This window comes from Arvicanthis niloticus, chromosome 1 (assembly GCF_011762505.2).
Source record: "Arvicanthis niloticus isolate mArvNil1 chromosome 1, mArvNil1.pat.X, whole genome shotgun sequence".
Lineage (NCBI taxonomy): Eukaryota > Metazoa > Chordata > Mammalia > Rodentia > Muridae > Arvicanthis > Arvicanthis niloticus.
This window is the reverse complement of record NC_047658.1, coordinates 27,181,683-27,200,913: the sequence shown is the minus strand read 5'-3', so window position 1 is coordinate 27,200,913 and position 19,231 is coordinate 27,181,683. Positions and strand designations below refer to the sequence as shown.

The following is a 19,231-nucleotide window of genomic DNA, read 5'->3' as shown; positions in this document are numbered from 1 at the left end:
ATCTGTTCTGTATCATAAACTATCTATCTATCTATCTATCTATCTATCTATCTATCTATCTATCATCTATCTATTTACTCATCCATTTATCAACCATCTATGTATCTGTCTTATCTATCTTATCTATAATACAACTTAATCACTTAGGGTTCATAGACTTGAGAAAGGAGGCAGAAGGATTTTAAGAGCCAGAGGATTAGGCAGTTTGCTATGAGACATTGTTTCCTAAAAATATCAGAAGCTAAACTTACAAACCCACCAATGTAATGGCCTAAATACTCACTAAAAAAGGACAATAGACCTGCTTAAGGCAGATGGGGAAAATCCATGATCCCTCTACCTTATACAAAGAACTATAGGAGATTTAAAAAATGAAGAGTCAGAAATGACATCTTAAGAAGATTCTCTTAACTCTTCTTAAGAAAAAGAACAGGGGATGGATTGAAGGAGCTAAAGAGGATTGCAACCCAATAGGAAGAACAATATCAACTAACTGGACCACCCAGCGCTCCCAGGGGCTAAATCACCAACCAAAGAGTACACATGAAGGGACCCATGGTTCCAGATACATATGTAGCAGAGGATGGCCTTATCTGATATCAACGGGAGGGGAGGCCCTTGGTCCTGTGGAGGCTCCATGCCCCAGCCTAGGAAAATGCTAGGGTAGCGAGGTGGGAGTGGATGAGTGGGTGGAGGAGCAGCCTCTCAGAGACAAAGAAAAGGGGGAAGACAGGGGATAGAATAGGGGGCTTTGTGGAGGGGTAAATGGGAAGAGGAATATTATTTGAAATGTAAATGAGTGAAATGTTTAATAAAAAGAAAAAAAAAAGGAAAAGAAAAAAGAAGATTCAGTTAAATGCTCTAGTGTGTAACACAGCAAATTCATTTGAGTTTTGGTTTTTATCAGCTTTTATTTTTATTTATTTTATTATTTTATTTATTTACATTCCAGTCATTGTCCTCCTTCTTGGTTCCCCCACCCACAGTTCCTCATCCCATTCCTTCTCCCCATTGCCTCCAAGAGGGTGCTTCCTTTCCCCCTCAGACTTCACCTTTCCCTGGGCCTCAAGTCTCTCAGGGATTAAGCACATCTCTCCCATTGAGGCCTGACCAGAGAGATCTCTGTTATATTTGTGCCAGTGGGTTGTGATGCCTCTGGTTGGGGGCTCCGTCTCTGGGAGCCCCCTGGGGTCTGGGTTAATTGAGACTGCTGGTCTTCCTCTGGGTCACCTTCCTCTTGAGTTTCTTCAATCCCCAATCAACTATAGGAGTCCTCGACTTCAGTCCAATGGTTAGGAGTCTGCTTTTGTTTCAGCCAGCCACTGGTAGGGCCTCTCAGAGGACAGCCATGCCAGGCTCTTATCTGTGAGCATATCATAGCATAATAGTGTTAGGCCTTGGTGTCTCCCCATGAGATGGATCCCAAGTTGGGCTGGTCATTGCACTGCCTTTCCTTCAGTGTCTTCTCCATTTTTGTCCCTGCAGTTCTTTTAGACAGGAAACTTCTGGGTTGGAATTTTGACTGGGGTTGGTAACCTTGTTCCTCTACTTGAGGCCCTGTATATTTACTGAAGGTGGACTCTAATATCGAGTTTCTTCTCCCCAATGGTGGGCATTTTGGCTAAGGACACCCCATTGAGTCCTTAGAGACTGTTGCCTCCCAGGTCTCTAGTAATTTCTAGAGAGTTTCCCCCCACCTCCCACCCTATCCACCCACAAGCTACAACCTGTATGCCCCCCACCTTCTTTGAGGAGGTGAAAGAGTTTCTTTTAAAAAGGAAAAGCCTGAGAGGGTTGAATCTGTAGTGTGCCCTTCTCAAAAAGGACCACACAAGGAAATGCTCTCAGCTCATCCATGCAGACACTCATACCCTGATGCTGAGTCGGTAAAGAGGGTCTAGAATTTTTCTTTAGTTGCTTTCAGAATTATCAGTCATGCACATGATTTTGGGGTTGTCAAGATGTAGAATAAAAGTTTCCAGTATTTTCACCAGAGCTCCAGAGAAAAGCAAATCAGGCCAGTCATTGAGGAGCAGGTTTAAATTCCCTATGGAGAGCCCATAGAGGTTACCTCTGAAGCTATGAACATAAAATAGAGTATTGAAATGTTAGAGGATATCAGAGATGCTAGAATGTATGATGTTTACTAAAGAGAGATGCATTACTATGTGGAAACATTTCAAGAGATGTACTTCCATATGACAGTATCCTGGGGGTGTGGATTCTCAAGCACATTTGAGTATAGATAATCCTGCCCTGGGTTCCACACTCCAGACATGAAGCTGTGGGGTATGATCTTTGCTTTATCAAGTTTCATTACTGCTTTGGTCTAGGCTAGCTTGTCTAGCTTCTTGTTTCTCCTTCTTGGAATGGGAGTGTTTACCCCATTTTATTGTATACTGGAAATGGGTAACCTGTATTTACTTTACCTAAATCTCAAAAGAGGCTTTGCTACTTTGAGTACTGTATGGCTATGGATGCTCTTCAATTTTTGACTAAGTATATTTTCATCATGAGATGATCATGAACCTGTGGTGTCCAAGTGTGCAATGTTATGTTTTGAATAGGTTTATATGTTGGGACACATGATCTCCAGCTAATGACACTGACTTCAGAGATTTCTGAGAATACTGCATGTGAAGACTGGCTACTACAATACTGCCAGATCTTTAAAGGTTGTGGTTCAGGCTCATTTTGTTTGCTACATGGGGCTTCATTAACTCACAGAATTTGAGATGTTCCAAAGTTTCTGCCACCTCACACTCTTTTATGCCCACATTACCATGATGGAATCAATCATACTGGCCCTGCCAGCATGGACTCCCACCTTTCTGGCAATGATGGACTGCATCTTTAAAGCCACAGGACATAAGTACTTCCTTGTCCAAGTTGCTTCCAGCAGGCATGTTGTCACAATAATAGAAATATAACCAGTGTATGTATCTCTCCTCCCATCTATCTATAACTTATTATTGAGGGATTTTTGCTACTTTGTATGGAAGATTTTTATCCTATTAAGTTTACAAAATGCAAAGTGTAAAACAAATGACAGTGCCACAGTCCTCTCCCATAAATTTGCCAAGGAAAATTTATCTTACTTTGTTTGGTTTAAAATTCAACAATCTATAATAATACTTTTAACAAAAGAAATAAGCTATATACAACTTCACAACTGTGACCATCTATGCTTAAAAAGTTAAAATCCTTCTTTATCAAAAGCATTGTGTTTAATTAAGTGGATGATTACTTTGATGTCTAATGAATATAATCTAGAAACTGGCTTTTGTCTCTATGACACAAAACTAAGAAAAACAAAGGTGAACTGAATCTGAAGAACATCAGATGAGAATGGAGTGTTCGGAACAAAATCTAGCTTCAAATTCTATAATCTTATGTAAATAACATGGGACTCAGACAACTTATTTATCTTTGCAGGGTCTGTAATTCTGATGTTTTGTCAAATGAGGTCAACCTACCTCAGTTGTGTTGCATGGTTGTGGTTGTAGTTGGAATGAAAGAAACTGAATTTAGAGAAGTACTGTACTCTTCAGAGAGCTGTTGCTGCAAAAGTTGTTGTTTATTTGAATAAAGACACTTCTGGGTGATATTGCCTCTGCCCAGGAATGACCAACCCACTTTCAAAAGCTAAAAAAATAAAACTTAGCAGATTCCCACTGAGGAAGTGTAACCCTGCCAGGCCATACAGTTCTTCAGATGTATAAGAGTGCATCTGTGGCATTAGCCCATTGAGTTCATGAGAATTTCTTATAGCAACAATTGGAAGTTATATTTTAAAAAAAGACCTCAATTCTATGCCAGAGACTCATTTTCTTAGCTTTTAATATGTATCAAGATTCTTTTCATGACAGAATAAGATTATTCAAAGCTACAGCTTCTCTAATGCAATTGGTCAAATCCTAAATATATTTTTTAAAAAGTATCAAAATTTTAAAAGTATTAAAATGTTAAGCATTTGGAAAGCCTCCATTAAAGGTATTATACTATAAATGATGACGGAAAGTCTTTTTGAGGACACATTGACATTAAAAAAATCTAGAATAGTTTATATAGCTGATCCAGCTCTATGCATTATTAGCATACATATTACACACGTGGTCATCTTAAAATTTAAGTAGATTTTCATACCTTTGTCTCTTTCAGTGATATTTGTTTTTATGAGTATTCTCTGAAGATTGAATACACACCTTGCGTTATATTTACTCAAGAATTTTTATCATTGAAATATATCTCCAGGTAGAGCAGATATGTCTGGTATGGCCTTGGTAGGGGTAGAATGACATGGTTCCCACATCTCTGGAAGAGGGTGTGGGTTTCCATGAATGTCAGTGGCTGCTGTGGGTATAAGGCTTATTTGTATAATAATGTGCATATTTTTACGTTTCTCCTTCAAAGAATGTCCTCCCTACTAACTTTAATGACTCTGTGATAATCAGAGACAACATGAGTATGGGAGTTGATGGTGTGGTTAATGTCTTTGCAAAATGGTAAAACCTGCATCTTCAGAACAACCCTAAAGGCTGTGTGAAAGAACTCTGAAAACATGAGTTCAAAACTATATAATTTTTCAACTATGCAAAATATGAGGATGCAATAGGAATTATATGAAGGGCTTCACAAATCTAAAAGAACAAAAACAGTTGTACTATGAGCCAATTAGTCAGAAAGACCCAAGGGGGGAGATAAAGAGATTTAAAGAGTGGTGACTGAAAAAGTTACTACTCAGCTAAGTTTTTTGTTTATGTTTATGAAGGCAGACAGATTCCTGAGCTCAAGGTTAGGTTGAAACAGAGGGAATTTATTTAAACCCAGGCCCAGGAAATATAGAAATGGGTCCCACCCATCTAGCTTATTGTCTGTCCTTAACAAAGGGAGACAGCTCTCTGAATTCTTTTGCAAAATTAAAAAAAATGTGTTTGCTCTTTCCTATTCATAGGATAATCAAAAGGGAACCTGGAGTAAATGACTGGATTGATATGTAAGATAAAAGACTAGGTTTATAACCTGCAAGAGAGGAGCTGTCCAGAGAAATTTTGCTGTCTGGAGATCTCCAGAGAAAGCAGAACAGGGAAAAAGCAATCTAAAAGCTGTCTTGAGCAGAACATAGGTTATCAGTTTGAACCCATGATTTGGCTTTGCCGCTTTCAAATGCTTCCTTTTCCCAAACTCCACTCCAAGCCTAGGCTGGTCCTTGGCAGTTTGTGTATATTTTAATAAAAAACAATGAAATAACAATAAACACAATTCTTGCGGAATCTTAAGCAATAAAAGAATGTGGAAAAGTATGAAAGGAAAATCTCAGGAAACTGAAATTGAACATGAGGAGTAATGCATCCTGAAAGGTGGACACAGTTGTTGTAAAGAGCCATTGTTATTGGAGGAGAGCACTGAGGAGCAGAAGCCTTGAGCAATGATGGGTCAAGACTACTTTTGGGAGAGAGATAATTTCTCCCATGAGGTCTGGATAGAGTCTGGGTGGCATAGCATAGGAAACTCTTTCTTTCAAATAAGGATTCTGAGATGAGTGACTTCACAGAATCTGTTACTTTGTTTAAGTGTCTTAATTTAGTTCCTGTATCCTGACCAACAATGAAATGGTAAGTCAATGAGTAGAGTGAAAAATTATAAAGACCATTTTATAAAATATATACAGGCTTTTTTCTTTACTCCTAGACCTGAGCAAAAGAATGCAGGTTCCAGAAAGCGGAACTGAATGTAAGATTTCAGGCCTTCACTGCCTCGGGATATATTCCGGGAGGAGGACATTATCCCTGAGTCAGAGGACACTTGCTAGATTAACATTTCTCAAGCCTCAGGGACAAGAACCCACCTGTGGGTGGGGAAGGCCCAAAGCAGGAAGACACATTCCTGACCACAAAGAGAAATGCAAGCCATCTAGGTGAAACTGAGAAATAGTTGAGCTAGTGACAGGACAAGACCACATTTTGAGAATACAGAGTGTTTTCCACATGACCCTGATTCACTTAGGTTGCGTTCCTCTGGAATTCTCTGCTATTTTTATTGTTATATTTCCTTAGCAACCTTTCACCCCCCCCCCCCCCCCCCCCCCCCGCTCACTCTCCAGGTTTGTGGTTTCCCCCTTTAAAAACCCTTCTCAGACTGACTGGCTTTGTCAATTCAACTCCTGCGTGAGTGAACCGAATTGACCTTGGCTAGCCAACTCTCCCTAATAAACCTCTGCTGATTGCATCCAGGTATAGTGTCTTGCGATTTTTGGGTGGTCATGATTTCCTGAGACTTGAGTAAGGGTCTCCTGAGTTTGGGGGTCTTCAAATGGCAAGTCTTTTGTTTCAATAAATTCTTCACAAGTATCGTTAAGGCTAGTAACAGTAAAAGTTCGATATTATTTGGTTCCGTTTGCTCTTCCAAGCACAATTTCTCTCTTCACTGACAATCCTGAATGTTCTGCTTGCCCTCATGTGGAGCTTCAGACCATTTTTCAACAGATAACTTCATGAAGACATATTCCAGGCATGAGAGTACTTTTGGGATTCTAAGGACGAGGAGCTCATAATATTTAATAGCATTTCTATAGAAAAAGGTATTACAGTAAAATATGTATCAATTGTAATATATCCTCATATTAAGCCTGATAAAATCTGAAGGAAACGTTTATATCAGAATCTCTATCTTTTCAGGTAGGTGTATAGAAATCCAGGCAATGGTTATGTCATTTCTTTTTTTTTTAATTTCTTGTGCATTTGTGTGTGTGTGTGTGTGTGTGTGTGTGTGTGTGTGTGTAGATCAGAGACCAATCTGTAAGATTTGGTTCTACCCTTCTATTACATGGGCTCTGAGGGTTGACCTCAGGTCATTAGCCTTTGTGGCAATATTTTATAGTCTGCTGAGTTAGAGTTTTATTTTTTCAAAATCAGTACTGTTCAACCTGTTGAAGACAACAGTTTGGATTTTCCAGCTTCATGGAACAACTCTTACCTTCTGAAGAATGGCTTCTAGAACACAGATACTCTCTGAGCCCTGCCTGTTAGTAACAAACTCCTTCTGCACCCCAGTTGCCTCTCTTTGACTAGACTTCTGAGTGGGCTCCACTTTAGTATTTTGGGTACATTAAGAAAATCTAGGCTTATCTTTCTGTTTTAGTCAGTTTACTGTTCATCTAAATTCTCTTTTTCTATGAAGTATAGAAAATTCAAAATACACTTCCCACTTAAAATATGAATATGAAGAACTCATGCAGCTGTGAGAAAAGTACACGTCTTTAAAAGAGTTCTTGCTAGAGGTCTAATAAAACATTGTCACATGTTTGGAATGCCAAGTTATCCTTTTTAGTAAAATGCATGATTTGAAAATATTTATATTTAAAATAGAATGCAGCCCCGTGGGGGGAGCAACAGTGTCAACCGGCCAGACCCCCTGGAGCTCCCAGGGACTGGACAACCAAGCAGAGTACACATTGAGGGACCTATGACTCTGGCTGCATATGTGGCAGAGGATGGCTGTTGGACATCAGTGTGAGGAGCGGCCCTTGGTCATATGGAAGTTTGATGCCCCAGTGTAGGGGAATGCCAGCATGGAAAGGCAGAAGTAGGTGGGTGGGTGGGTAAGCACCTTCATAGAGGCAGCGGAGGGGGCATGGAATAGGGGGTTTCTGGAGGGGAAACCGGGAAAGGAGATAACATTTGAAATGTAAATAAAGAAAATATTCAATAAAAGAAAAAAAAGAATGAACCAAGCAATTTTAAAAGTTGGAAAAACAATCCAAATGTATTCTTTTGTTTTCCAAAGTTGAAGATCTGAGTAATGAAAGATTCCATTTATTTATATACATCAACACAAAGAACACAACTCATTAAAAGTAACATAAAAGAACATGTATACCTATAAAGACTAGAAGTATGAAGTGAAAATGGGCATATTAACTTCATCAGTTCAAGAAATTGAAGTACAGCTGATGAATAAGAGAAATACCCGTGAAAGAGAAATAGATTAGAAATAAAAGAATTTCTAAATTCTTTCAATATTTCTAATGAGATATTCTATATCTATATTCTATATTCAATCTAAATTCTTTATTAGAAAGCTAGTAAGTCTATTCCAGCTTCACTTTGAGTTAATAGAACAAAGGGCAGTAAAGAAAAAAGTGCTTTGCATACTGGTAAAGGGTGAATTCATTAAGAATATGTATTCATGCACACATAGAACGTGAACACACATATATGTACACATATACATACTCACATACTTAATTATGGTATGTAATATATATGTCTCATATCAGCTAGGAGATATCAAAACAAAAGAAACTACTAGTATAAGACAAAATAAAGATTGATGCTTTTGTCAGTGAGGTATTTTCCAAGGAGTTCTCACAGATCCTAGTCAATGCAATCCTTAGGGAATGGAAAGGGCATTGGTAGTGACCATTTAAATCCTAATTGTTTAACTCTGTTTGCTTTTCCTCTAAGATTGTTCATTCTTAGCAATGAGAAGGCCAATAAAAATATCCAGTGGAATTGATTTATCTTCCATCCTATACTATTTAAATGCTCTGGCTACATGAGCCAATATAGCAGGGCCTGGAGAAAGATTGTAGTGTTTCAGATGGAGAAACCAAACACCAGAAAGAGGGATTCTACTTCTTAGCAAGAATTTAAACTTCCAGAGAGTCAGATTTATTATCAGTTAATAGTATAAAGGATTTATTTAGTTGCAAAAATTAGTTAGCTGTATTTCTCTGATACAGTAAAATATCATATTTAAATCATGTCATATTGTTCAAATATGTTTGGTAAAATATTTTTGTATTTGAAAAACATAGCTGAAAATATGAGAGTATGTTTATCTAAAGAAAATCTTGAGTGATATATGATTTGGTACTATGAAAATAATAACACATTCATCATAATTTCAATAAAAGGAAAATCAAACACAGAGGCTGATACATTGGCTATAATATTTTATAAGAATTATTGTACTTCAAACAGTTTTAGAGTACATAACAGAAAGAATATTATCATGTTACTTAATTTGGAAAATGTGTATGTAAAATAGATGATGTCATTTGGCAGTAGCTGCCACTTCTTTTTTAAGGCCTGTACTCATGCAGCAAATATTTGATTGAACTATATGGATCACTATACAGGGCACTTTCTGATCTGCATCTCTTGAATTCATTAGTAAGCACAAACAATCTAGATTCCTATTTTTGTTAGATTCAACATTATCCTTTAGCATATTCAATTAATGCATTTCAGGAAAAATAGTTAGCAGCTTACATCATCATGTCACATTTGATAAGTGTATTATCTGAGGAAAACATGGTGAACAGAATCTACCTATTTCTTTGTACACATACATAGCACATAAACTCACACACACATACACACAGAGCGAGTGAGTGAGCGAGTGAGCGAGAGAGCGAGAGAGAGAGAGAGAGAGAGAGAGAGAGAGAGAGAGAGAGAGGTGAGAGGTGAATTGATGACAGCGTTTAGCTGTATTTTCTTTTTTAGCATATTCCATTCCAGTTCACCATCGTCAGTAGTTAATTTCAAGTCACCCATCACTAACTGTGCATTTAATGAAAGTCTATTTTCTATGTGTTTGGGATGAAATGTAAACTTGTCAAATATTTATTTATGAGGAAGTCACAGCCTGGCTGATAAATTCAGGGCAGTGTTCCAAGGTTGAATTTACTATAGAATATCAACTAAACACAATAGAAAATTTTGAATACAATAGAAACTTTAAAAAAAGTTAAAGAAGGGTTGACATTGAAATGAACCCATGGAAGAAAGGCTGAAGTTCACCAATAATTGGAGCAAGGTTGAAAATATTACAGACAGAATAAAATGTCTGGAAGAATTTGAGAAAACGCTGGCTTACTTCCATGTAGCTGCTTTCTTTTCTCCGTTTGAATGAGTGAACTATTATGTTAGTTGATAATACCACTAAATGTTCATTAATATTACTTTGTGTCCTTTGTCTCATATATTCCTATAACTGGTTCATTAATAATTCTAATATATTCTGTCTTCATGACTAATCCAATCTATAAATGGTTATACAGACTTCATTTTAGCATCTATCTTTCAATTAATCATTCACTTTGCAATTGACCCAAATAATAAACATTGACATAGCTTATAACAAACATTAAATCATACATATTCTCCCTCACTGAGAAACTTAAGGTTTTAAAATTTGGAATGATTTGACTTGAATCAAGTTAACACATATGAAAGAACAAAATGAAACAGCTGAATTAAAATTTTACAGATTAATGATGGAATACATAATTGTAAAGTGTGATCTCAACACAGGTTAAGAAACTTTCAAATTATGTAGAAATTGAAATAGTTGCTAAAGTCTAAGTGCATGCTTTCAATTTGTCTGAAGACACAGAGGAGACAGAAAAAGTCAAGTGCAATCAGGTATGTTTACAGAACAGAGGAACGTATTTCACTGTCAGTTCAGAAGTTGAGCTACTGACTCTCACAGTGCTACAAAGGACAGTTCATTGAGGTCAATCAATAGTCTTCTAGCAATAATATTCTAAATCATGTTTATGCCAAAAAATCAATGCAAGTAATTTGAAAATATTCAGTCCCAATCATTTTAAAAATAGACTAAATGGATTCATTGTTTCCTCTCATTCAATACTCTTCAGGTATGTAAGTTGAAATTGTCCTCTGTCTAACCTAATCTTGTTGTGAAGCATCCTGGCTTAAAATACAGTTTCATACTCTTCATAATCTTCCTGTCCTGGTAGACTTTCTCTATCTTTCTCAGATGTCTGGTACTGTTAGGAATACTTTGAACACTGTCAGTAGCTTAAGAAACACAGACGATGTTAAAAATCATGTTTATTATCTGAATATGATTTTATTTATGTTTTGCTGTGAAATAATCTAGCTAATCTGATAATTTGTTATGTGGATGTTAAGAAATTCTATGCAGTGATTAAAATAAATCCTTTAGCACTGTGATACGTAGTCCTTTTACAGAAAATCAGTAATCATTTAATTAGTAACTTAATTATAAAAGCTATATTTTTTGATATCCTCTCTAGATAGATAAAAGTAAATTCTGAGTTCAGATTGTGAACATGTAGGATAACAATCCACAGATGTACCTATAGTCTGTACCTACAGTTACTGAAATGTTTGCATTCTCAACTGTTGGTTGGTATCACTTCATTACAAAATATATTATCTATAATACAATAAAAATTTATATCAGCTCATTCTACATAGAAAGAGCCTTACTTTCATAGGAATATTTAAAAAATTAGAGAATAATTTTGAACATAACAATAAATATAAAGAAAATATGATTTTTATTCCATATTCTATGAATTTAATTTCATTAGATGTTCATAAAAATTTTAATTTGAAGGAAAAACAATAATGACTAGACTTTTACTTTCACTGAAATGGTAGTGTTCTAAGTTGTGAGGAACATCTTTAAATACCTTGTACTATGAAATGAATAAGAAACAACTTAATTCATGAGTAATGTTAAAATTTAGTTTGCAATGATTTTTGTAATACTTTACTTTTAGAAGTATTTTAACACCATCATTATATCCATACACCATTCAAGTAAAATTCATAATTTATAAATAATGAGCATTTAATACTCTTACTCATTTTAAATTACTTATTTAGTGTATGTGTGTGAGAGTCTGAGTGTGGAGAGAGAGAGAGAGAGAGAGAGAGAGAGAGAGAGAGAGAGAGAGAGAGAGAGTCAGTGTGTGGTATATGAGCATGTGCCAGAGGGAAGAGGGAAGTATGTAAGTATGTACATATACCGAGGTCAGGGGAAGACAACAGCCCTGTCTCTTAACGAACCCAGAGCTAGGCTCACACTAGCAATCATCTCGTCCACAACTCCAAAAGTGTGATGCTATAGACACAGATGTTATTGTTAGTTTGTTGGGCCTTGGATGAGGTAACTCCATTTAACTTGCAACCTTCAATCATGTAGCACAGGTAGAGGTCTCCACCTCCAGAGATTCAAATATTAATGAGTTATCTAAAGGCCAGGGGCGTAGCTAATTAAATTATTCCCTCCCCCTTTCCCCTCCCTATAAAAGTCAGGCTCCCCTGGCTTTTTTTTTTGGGGGGGGGGAAGCGCATACCATCTATACCCACTCAACATGACATGAGCAATAAAGCTTTGGAAAACCGGACGCCATGTGTCGCCTGGTCTCGGCCAGATTCCCAGCCTTTGTAATCCTGGAACCTTGTCGATGCAGCCGCTGGCCCGCCCACCGACAGCTGCGTGAATGTGGGACCCTCCTCGCGGTGTGGGAAGCCCGCTGCCCAGACCCCGCCTCTGGACTCCCTCCCCCCCCCCACCTAGAGATTTTTTCCCCCACAAGTTTTTATGTGTTTCTAGGGATTCAAATTCAAGCCCTCATTCACATAAAACAGTTCTTTTTAGAACATTTCTCTAATACCTTTTGATTTTATTAGACATCCTAATAGTTTCCAAAAATAACTGAGATACTGCCCTGCTTATGTATACTATAAAAATAGATTTTATTAATATATATTACTTCTACAAAACAATTTTCCTTTCTATTTTCAAACATGTACATAATGTATTTTGAGGTTATTCTTCCTTATTATGATCTTTTGTTTCCTCACCCTGATACCCTAATATGCCATTATTATTTTTACTGCTGTTTCACTGGATTGGTTTGTATACTTACCTTCATAGTAGATTGCTTTTCATTATTGTCTTACAACCTCAACAAAGCATAGAACTAGAGACAGAAAGTATTTATTTGTAATTTTCACCAAGAGTGCCACATGCTATTGCTTTGTCTATATAGTATCTACTATACATTTTTCTATTGGTAAGACATCAGAAGATTCATAGATTTACTCAAGATAGAGAAATTGTGTGAGATGGAAAACTATGAGAAAGACATTGTATGAGCATGTAAAAATAGCAAATTCTAGGCAGTCAGTGAAATGGGGGTATAAAGAGGAACTAGTGAAGCTAACCAAAAGTGCTGTGGTCATGCCAATCACATGCTTAGTGATATATCATTGCATAACACAACCAGGGATTTATTTGTAAAGTATTTAAAACTGATAACACTAGAGAAATAGTCTTCAAGCCTATGAATTCATAAATGACAAAGGATTAAATGTTTGAAAGTCTCAGCAATTCCTTAAGAGTGTTGGTGCTTTATTTGGGACCATGGAGGCCAAATGATGAGACATGTGCTGTCATTTATGCTATAAGAAGATAATTTGTGTCAGATCTTGAAAATGAAAGATGGGTTACAGATTTCATATTTTAGTGAATTTAATCATTCATTTAAATGAGTTAAATGTGCCTCCAAATGACATGTGATTATTAACACACCTTTTCAAATCACTGCAATGCTTCACTGCAATACACTAGTGTTCTTGTATAAAATGTGTGACTCAAGAATTCTCTTCAAATAACTTAGCTCAGAGAGGCCAGAATCCCAGATCTTCTGGTTTGGTGCAAGTTAATTTGCCTGGCATATTCATCATCAGAATATTGGGGCCAGGCTCACTTCCTGTGTGAGGAGAACTGCTTAAAGTAAAATTCACTATAATTATAGTAACAATAAAATAAAATGGGTCTTGGCTATATCCATAAAGAACTATATGTAATTAAAATCTACCATTATGATTGAAGAATTGCAGGAAAACATTTATAAAATATAAATGCTCACAAGAAAGTATGGTGTTAACACACCAGAGAAGAGGCATTCACTTTCAAAAGATCACAGTCTGGAATATGTTTGTGACCTATATGATTGCATTCCCCAATATCCCTCATCTACTTTATATCCTGAAATTTTGTTGACATAGGTGATAAAGTCATAAAGGATTATGTGATGAGTGTGTTTTTAGTTATCTTTACTCTTCTTTCATCTCACCATTTGCATATTTCTAGAATATTCCTCTTGAGACATACTGTTTCCTGTATTTTACCTAGATAATTGCCATACAGACTACAGTAAACTTGGACATTAGGAAACATATTTTTTATAAGCAATTTAATTAACTACATAATAGAATCATAAAGAAGTGACTTATTTATGCCTATAAGATAGTGGAGACAGGAAACCCTCAATTTACATAAGAGCAATTGCAAATAAATATAATTGCCTCTTCTTACTGATTGTGTTCTCTTAACCTGTTACAAATAGGCCCAATGGAAAGGGTCATACTTTGCATTGTGCTATCTTGCTATCTCTATATTACATTTATCTAAGATTTTTCCACTCCATGTATAAACGTCACAAATTTGAAACTATATGCTTATATTTTAGTCTCCAAAACCGGATGTTCTACAGTGGCCCAGAAGAGAAATGCTTGCCCTTAGAATATGGCTGCTGTAAGTAACTTCTAAAGTTAGGTAGCTCTGAAGTCATTCTGCTTTCATAAAGAGAAGACAAAACAAGGGCACACATCTCATAGGAAAGCCTGAAGCCAGCCCTGCAGGGAGCTCAATAGTGTTACCCATGATTCCTCAAAACTATGAGTGGAAATACAATCCATACCATGACAAGAAGAAAAGCTCTCCTTTTAGTAGTCTTCAGAATTTACATCTGATGACAGTGCAAAGGATGCAAATAAGCACAAAAATTCCATAATCAGGTCTTGCGCAAGAATCTATTTACTTTTGACCCAATATGAATATTTTTCAGCAAGTTTTCCCTTTTCTTTCTCGTCATCTCTACTGGGGGTTATGCTCATGGATTTGCCTCTGCTAGGGAAGTTCTGTAGCACTATGGTAGACTCAGAGCCCCTTTAATAGTTTTCCTTTTCAGTTTTGAGTCAGGTTCTCATTAAGTCAATCAGGTAGCCTTTAACTTGCTATCTAGTCCTAGCAGGTATAGAAATTAAAACCTTCCTACCTCAGTCTCCCAAGTAACTGAGATAGCAGGTATGCAACACCACTCTGGGTCTCTAAATTATTTTCTTTTTGTCAAACTCTGTTTATAGTTCTCTGAGGGACATTCCTTCAGAGACTGTTATATAACAATGTGTCGTAGTGCAAGTCTGAGGCTGGGTTGCTCACCCATTGGTAAAAGTGCAAGCCCAAGAAGGTGAGTCCAATTCCTAGTACCCATGGTGGAAGCAGAAGACTCTTGAGTGTTGTCTTTTGACCTGTATATTCACTACATAACACACACACACACACACACACACACACACACACCCCAAAATGTATCGGAAACTATAATATTTAGTTAATCCTCATAAGAGATTTTTCTAGGCAAAATAATGTAGTCTCATATTATCAGTGAGAAATTAATTCAGAAACCCACCTCTCCCAGATCATTAGCATTGCATAGCACCGTCGCAGGCACAAAAGTTCAGTTCTAGACTATATCTTCAAACACTAGAATACTACATATTTGATTCGCTGTGCTAAATTAGCACATGTGCACACTCGTTTATTAGGTGCATTGCTCTCTGTTGAGAGCCCTATTCATACAGAATGATCACACTCTGGGACCCAATTGCTCAAGGAGGCTGTGCATTGAGAATCTGGAGCAAAGCAGTATTTAATTGGTCTGCTCAACTCCAGATTGGATCGGTGGAACATGACACTCGGCAGTTAATTTCTAACTCTAATTGCAGATTCTGAAAGACTTCCTAGTCAGTGTTGTAACAGTACAGAGAGGATGATGGGTATGGATCACGAGGCCCAGCTCTGGCTGGCCAGCTGAAGGTGAGCATTTTTATTTAGAATTCTGACTATAGGTAGGGTGCCTATGCCCTAGTCAGTGGTCCAGATTTATGTGCATATTGGCAGGATTAATTAGAGTTGAAATATTTTTTAAATGAAAGCATTAAGTTAGGAAGGCATATATTTTTGTGGCATCCAGGGAGAGTTGGAAAAGGTAGAGGGCATATATGATTCATATATGAAATATACATTTCATATGTGAGTAATAATTTCAAAAAATTAACAAATTATAAAGAAAGTTTTAGAAATATTAAGAAAAATAGGAAGTGAAGGAGACTTCCCTATTGTTTTCTTTGCACAAGATAACAAGCTTTTTTTAAAAATCTACTGTGACTTCTGAGAATTACTTAAGCCAATGGTCTCATCAATAATGTTCTGTCCCAATTGAATTTAATTTTAGATGGATTAAATGACTTAGATGTTTTGGTTGCTAACAAAATCTCTCTTGAAACATTTCAATATTTAGAGGTGGTCAAAATCCATATTTTTTTTTACTTTTTTTAAAACCAAAAATGAATTCTTATGAAGATTTAAGCTTTTACCATTTCTGAGAGCAAACCTTTGCACTCGTATCTCAAATAAGGTGCCACAGAGGGCCCACTTTACAGTTACTATTTCAAGTATATATTCTATAATTTATTACATATACATATTTATTTATATACCATCAACTTTTATGGTATTGTGATCTAAAGACATGTCATTGAACATTCTATGCATATTTTCAACCACTGAGCTATGCTCAGAACCCCAATACACATGGTTCTACTGCAACATGTGATATGTACCAATATACATTGACAGAAAAGGGACGTATCTGGTGGCAGTCATCAAACAAGTCATTATAATCTCATATGCTCAAAATAAATTCTAATTTTTCTCATATTTCATATATTATTGTGATGTAGTTCATTAAAATGCATATTTATTTCTTCATTTTTGTAGTAATAGTAAGCGTGGATACAGGCTGTATTACATTTGTCTGTAGTGTAGAAAGGTGAAAAGTGTGAGATATAACTAAGTAGTTAGCTAATAAACACAATAGGTAGGAAGAAAAAATGCCTAAAAGTTACCCCTATGGTAGGGTCAAATGAGAAATCTCCTCTGTCAGCAGTGCAGTTGAAAAAGGTTCATGCTTCTCTTAATTCTAGGGTCAATATCTTAGTTATTTTCAGTCTTGACTGTATGTCAGGCAGTTTTAATGACCCTGAACATGCCTGGGTCCTGTATTATATCTGAATCTATAGTGTTGATAGTCAACCTGGCATTTTTGAACACGCAATAATTTGAAAATAGAATCCAGTTTGAGAAGCGTGGTCTGTGATAATTGCAGGTGCACTGTACGGATAGTTCTTAAAGATTTCTTTGCCAAAGATTTTTGGCAGCTAGGAAGGTAATAAAAACCCACGTTTTCTAAGGCTCTAGGCACCAAGCAGTATGCTATTTTTACTCAGATGCCAGGAAACTCCTGATTAGATCCCTGGAGCTTGCTGCCATAAATGACTTTGGTATTTAAAAAAATAACTTTCAAAAATTAGCATGCCATCCTCTTGCTTTTATGCAGTTCTCACGACTGTAACCTTTACCCATGTAACTATAGCAGAAACCAAGAGAGTGAGCTGTATTGCAGAAAGTCCAAGACTGACAAAATTATATACTCTGGAATTTGTCTCAAGTCCATAAGCTGAGAAGCAACAAAGAAAAGTATCATATCCTCCTCTAGCCTCCACACACGAAATGTTTGTATATTCACATGCATGCATCACATATACATATACCATATACATGCAAACACACACATGTACACATGCACACACACACACATCATAGACATACACATTCATACATGCACATACACACAACCCACCAGTGTATTACTGTTGGATTAATAATTTCACGTAACATGGAAGAACATTGAGTAATGTTTCCTGCTTTTTTTCCTTACATTTTTATATTCAAATAATATACAGCCATGCTTAATGTTTTATATAAAAAGCTATGATTAATTAAAATTATATGGGTACTATAAAAATTATCTTTTCTTTTTGTTTACTTGTTAATTTTATTATTATCTTACTTTCACAATACATTGCTATGTGTTTAGTTCTGTCATATTAGTAGTAGGAGAGAATAAAATCAATGTACTTATATGATGTTTGCATATCATCTATGCTGCCAATAATGTGATGTTAACGTTCAAATGTACTACTCACACAGTTATGCAAACACTTGTATACACATATAGCCATATTCATAAAGCATAATGCTGTATCCTATCTCTGTGGTTTAGGAAAATTCTGATTTATAGTGTCTACCAATTTTAATAGTGTAAACACTACAAACTTCAGTCTATCCTAGAGCTGTCATTAACAAAGAACATTAGTATGTATATATATATATATGTATATATATATATATATATATATATATATATTTCACCATATTTCACCACTTAGTTCAAAGAGAAAATATTATAAAAACATACATCTACACTGTTTAGTAGCCTTTGTTAGTTAGAATACTGACCTTAATAAAACTAAATTTATTGTGAGTGTAGAATGAATAATTAATCAGGGCCATGATTAGTAGTGATGGGTATAAAATTCACAGATTCCACATTCACACTCCCACTTATTCATAAACCTTCAAAATGATGTTGCAGCTTTTCCGTTCAGTGTTTTTTTTTTTTTTTTTTTTTCTTTCTGGATGGCCAGCTACTTCTTCTTCTACATGTACTGGGACATTTCCTTGAGTCTTTCCCAATATTATTCATTTGAAGATGATGTTCTTAGTGGAGGGTTGTACATGGACATGCACAGATATTCATACAAGGGAAACAAACACAGAGGATCCTGAGAGACATGCATGGCAGAACCTTCCCTCCAGGCGTCTTTTTAAAATTTTATTGGATATTTTCTTTATTTACATTTTAAATGTTATCCCCTTTCCAGGTTTCCCCCTCTCACAAGCTCCCTATCCTGCCTCCTCTGTCTGCTTCTATGAGGGTGATCCCCCACCCTCTCCTGCCTGCCTGCCCTAACATTTGTCTACACTGGGGCATTGGGCTTTCACAGAACCAAGGGCCTCTCCTGCCATTGATGATCACCAAGGCCATCCTCTGCTACATATGCAGCTGGAGCTATGGGTCCTTCCATGTGTATTCTTTGGCTGGTGGTTTAGTCCCTGGGAGCTCTGAGGGATCTGGTTGGATGATATTGTCGTTCTTCCTATGGGGGTGCAAACCCCTTCAGCTCCTTCAGTCCTTCCCCTAACTCCTTCATTGGAGTCCCCATGCTGATTTTTTATTGATCAGCGTAGGAAAACCATTCTTCTTAGTTCAAACATAAGCAATGATGACCTTAGCAAAAGAGAGAGGGAAGACATATAATTTCACCATCAAGAGTCTAACTCTGACTTTGGTCCTAAAGTCAGGCTTGCATTATTTTTCACATGTATGTCCCATGAGGCCCTTGCCTATTCC

At 36.5% G+C, this 19,231-nt stretch overlaps 1 protein-coding gene across 5 annotated transcripts in view; it reads right to left on the bottom strand.

Annotated features, from left to right (window-relative positions):
* Luzp2 (leucine zipper protein 2) overlaps positions 1 to 19,231 on the bottom strand; it is a 356,272-nt gene that overhangs the window by 22,069 nt on the left and 314,972 nt on the right. Inside the window, exon 10 of one of the 5 annotated variants that reach the window (XM_076935104.1) lies at positions 1,140 to 1,363. The exons of the other annotated variants lie outside the window; for them this stretch is intronic. Within the exon in view, the coding sequence (XP_076791219.1) occupies positions 1,259 to 1,363 (105 nt within the window). The 3' untranslated portion in view covers positions 1,140 to 1,258. Of the gene's footprint in view, positions 1 to 1,139; positions 1,364 to 19,231 lie in introns of those variants that run through there. 5 annotated transcript variants of the gene reach the window in all.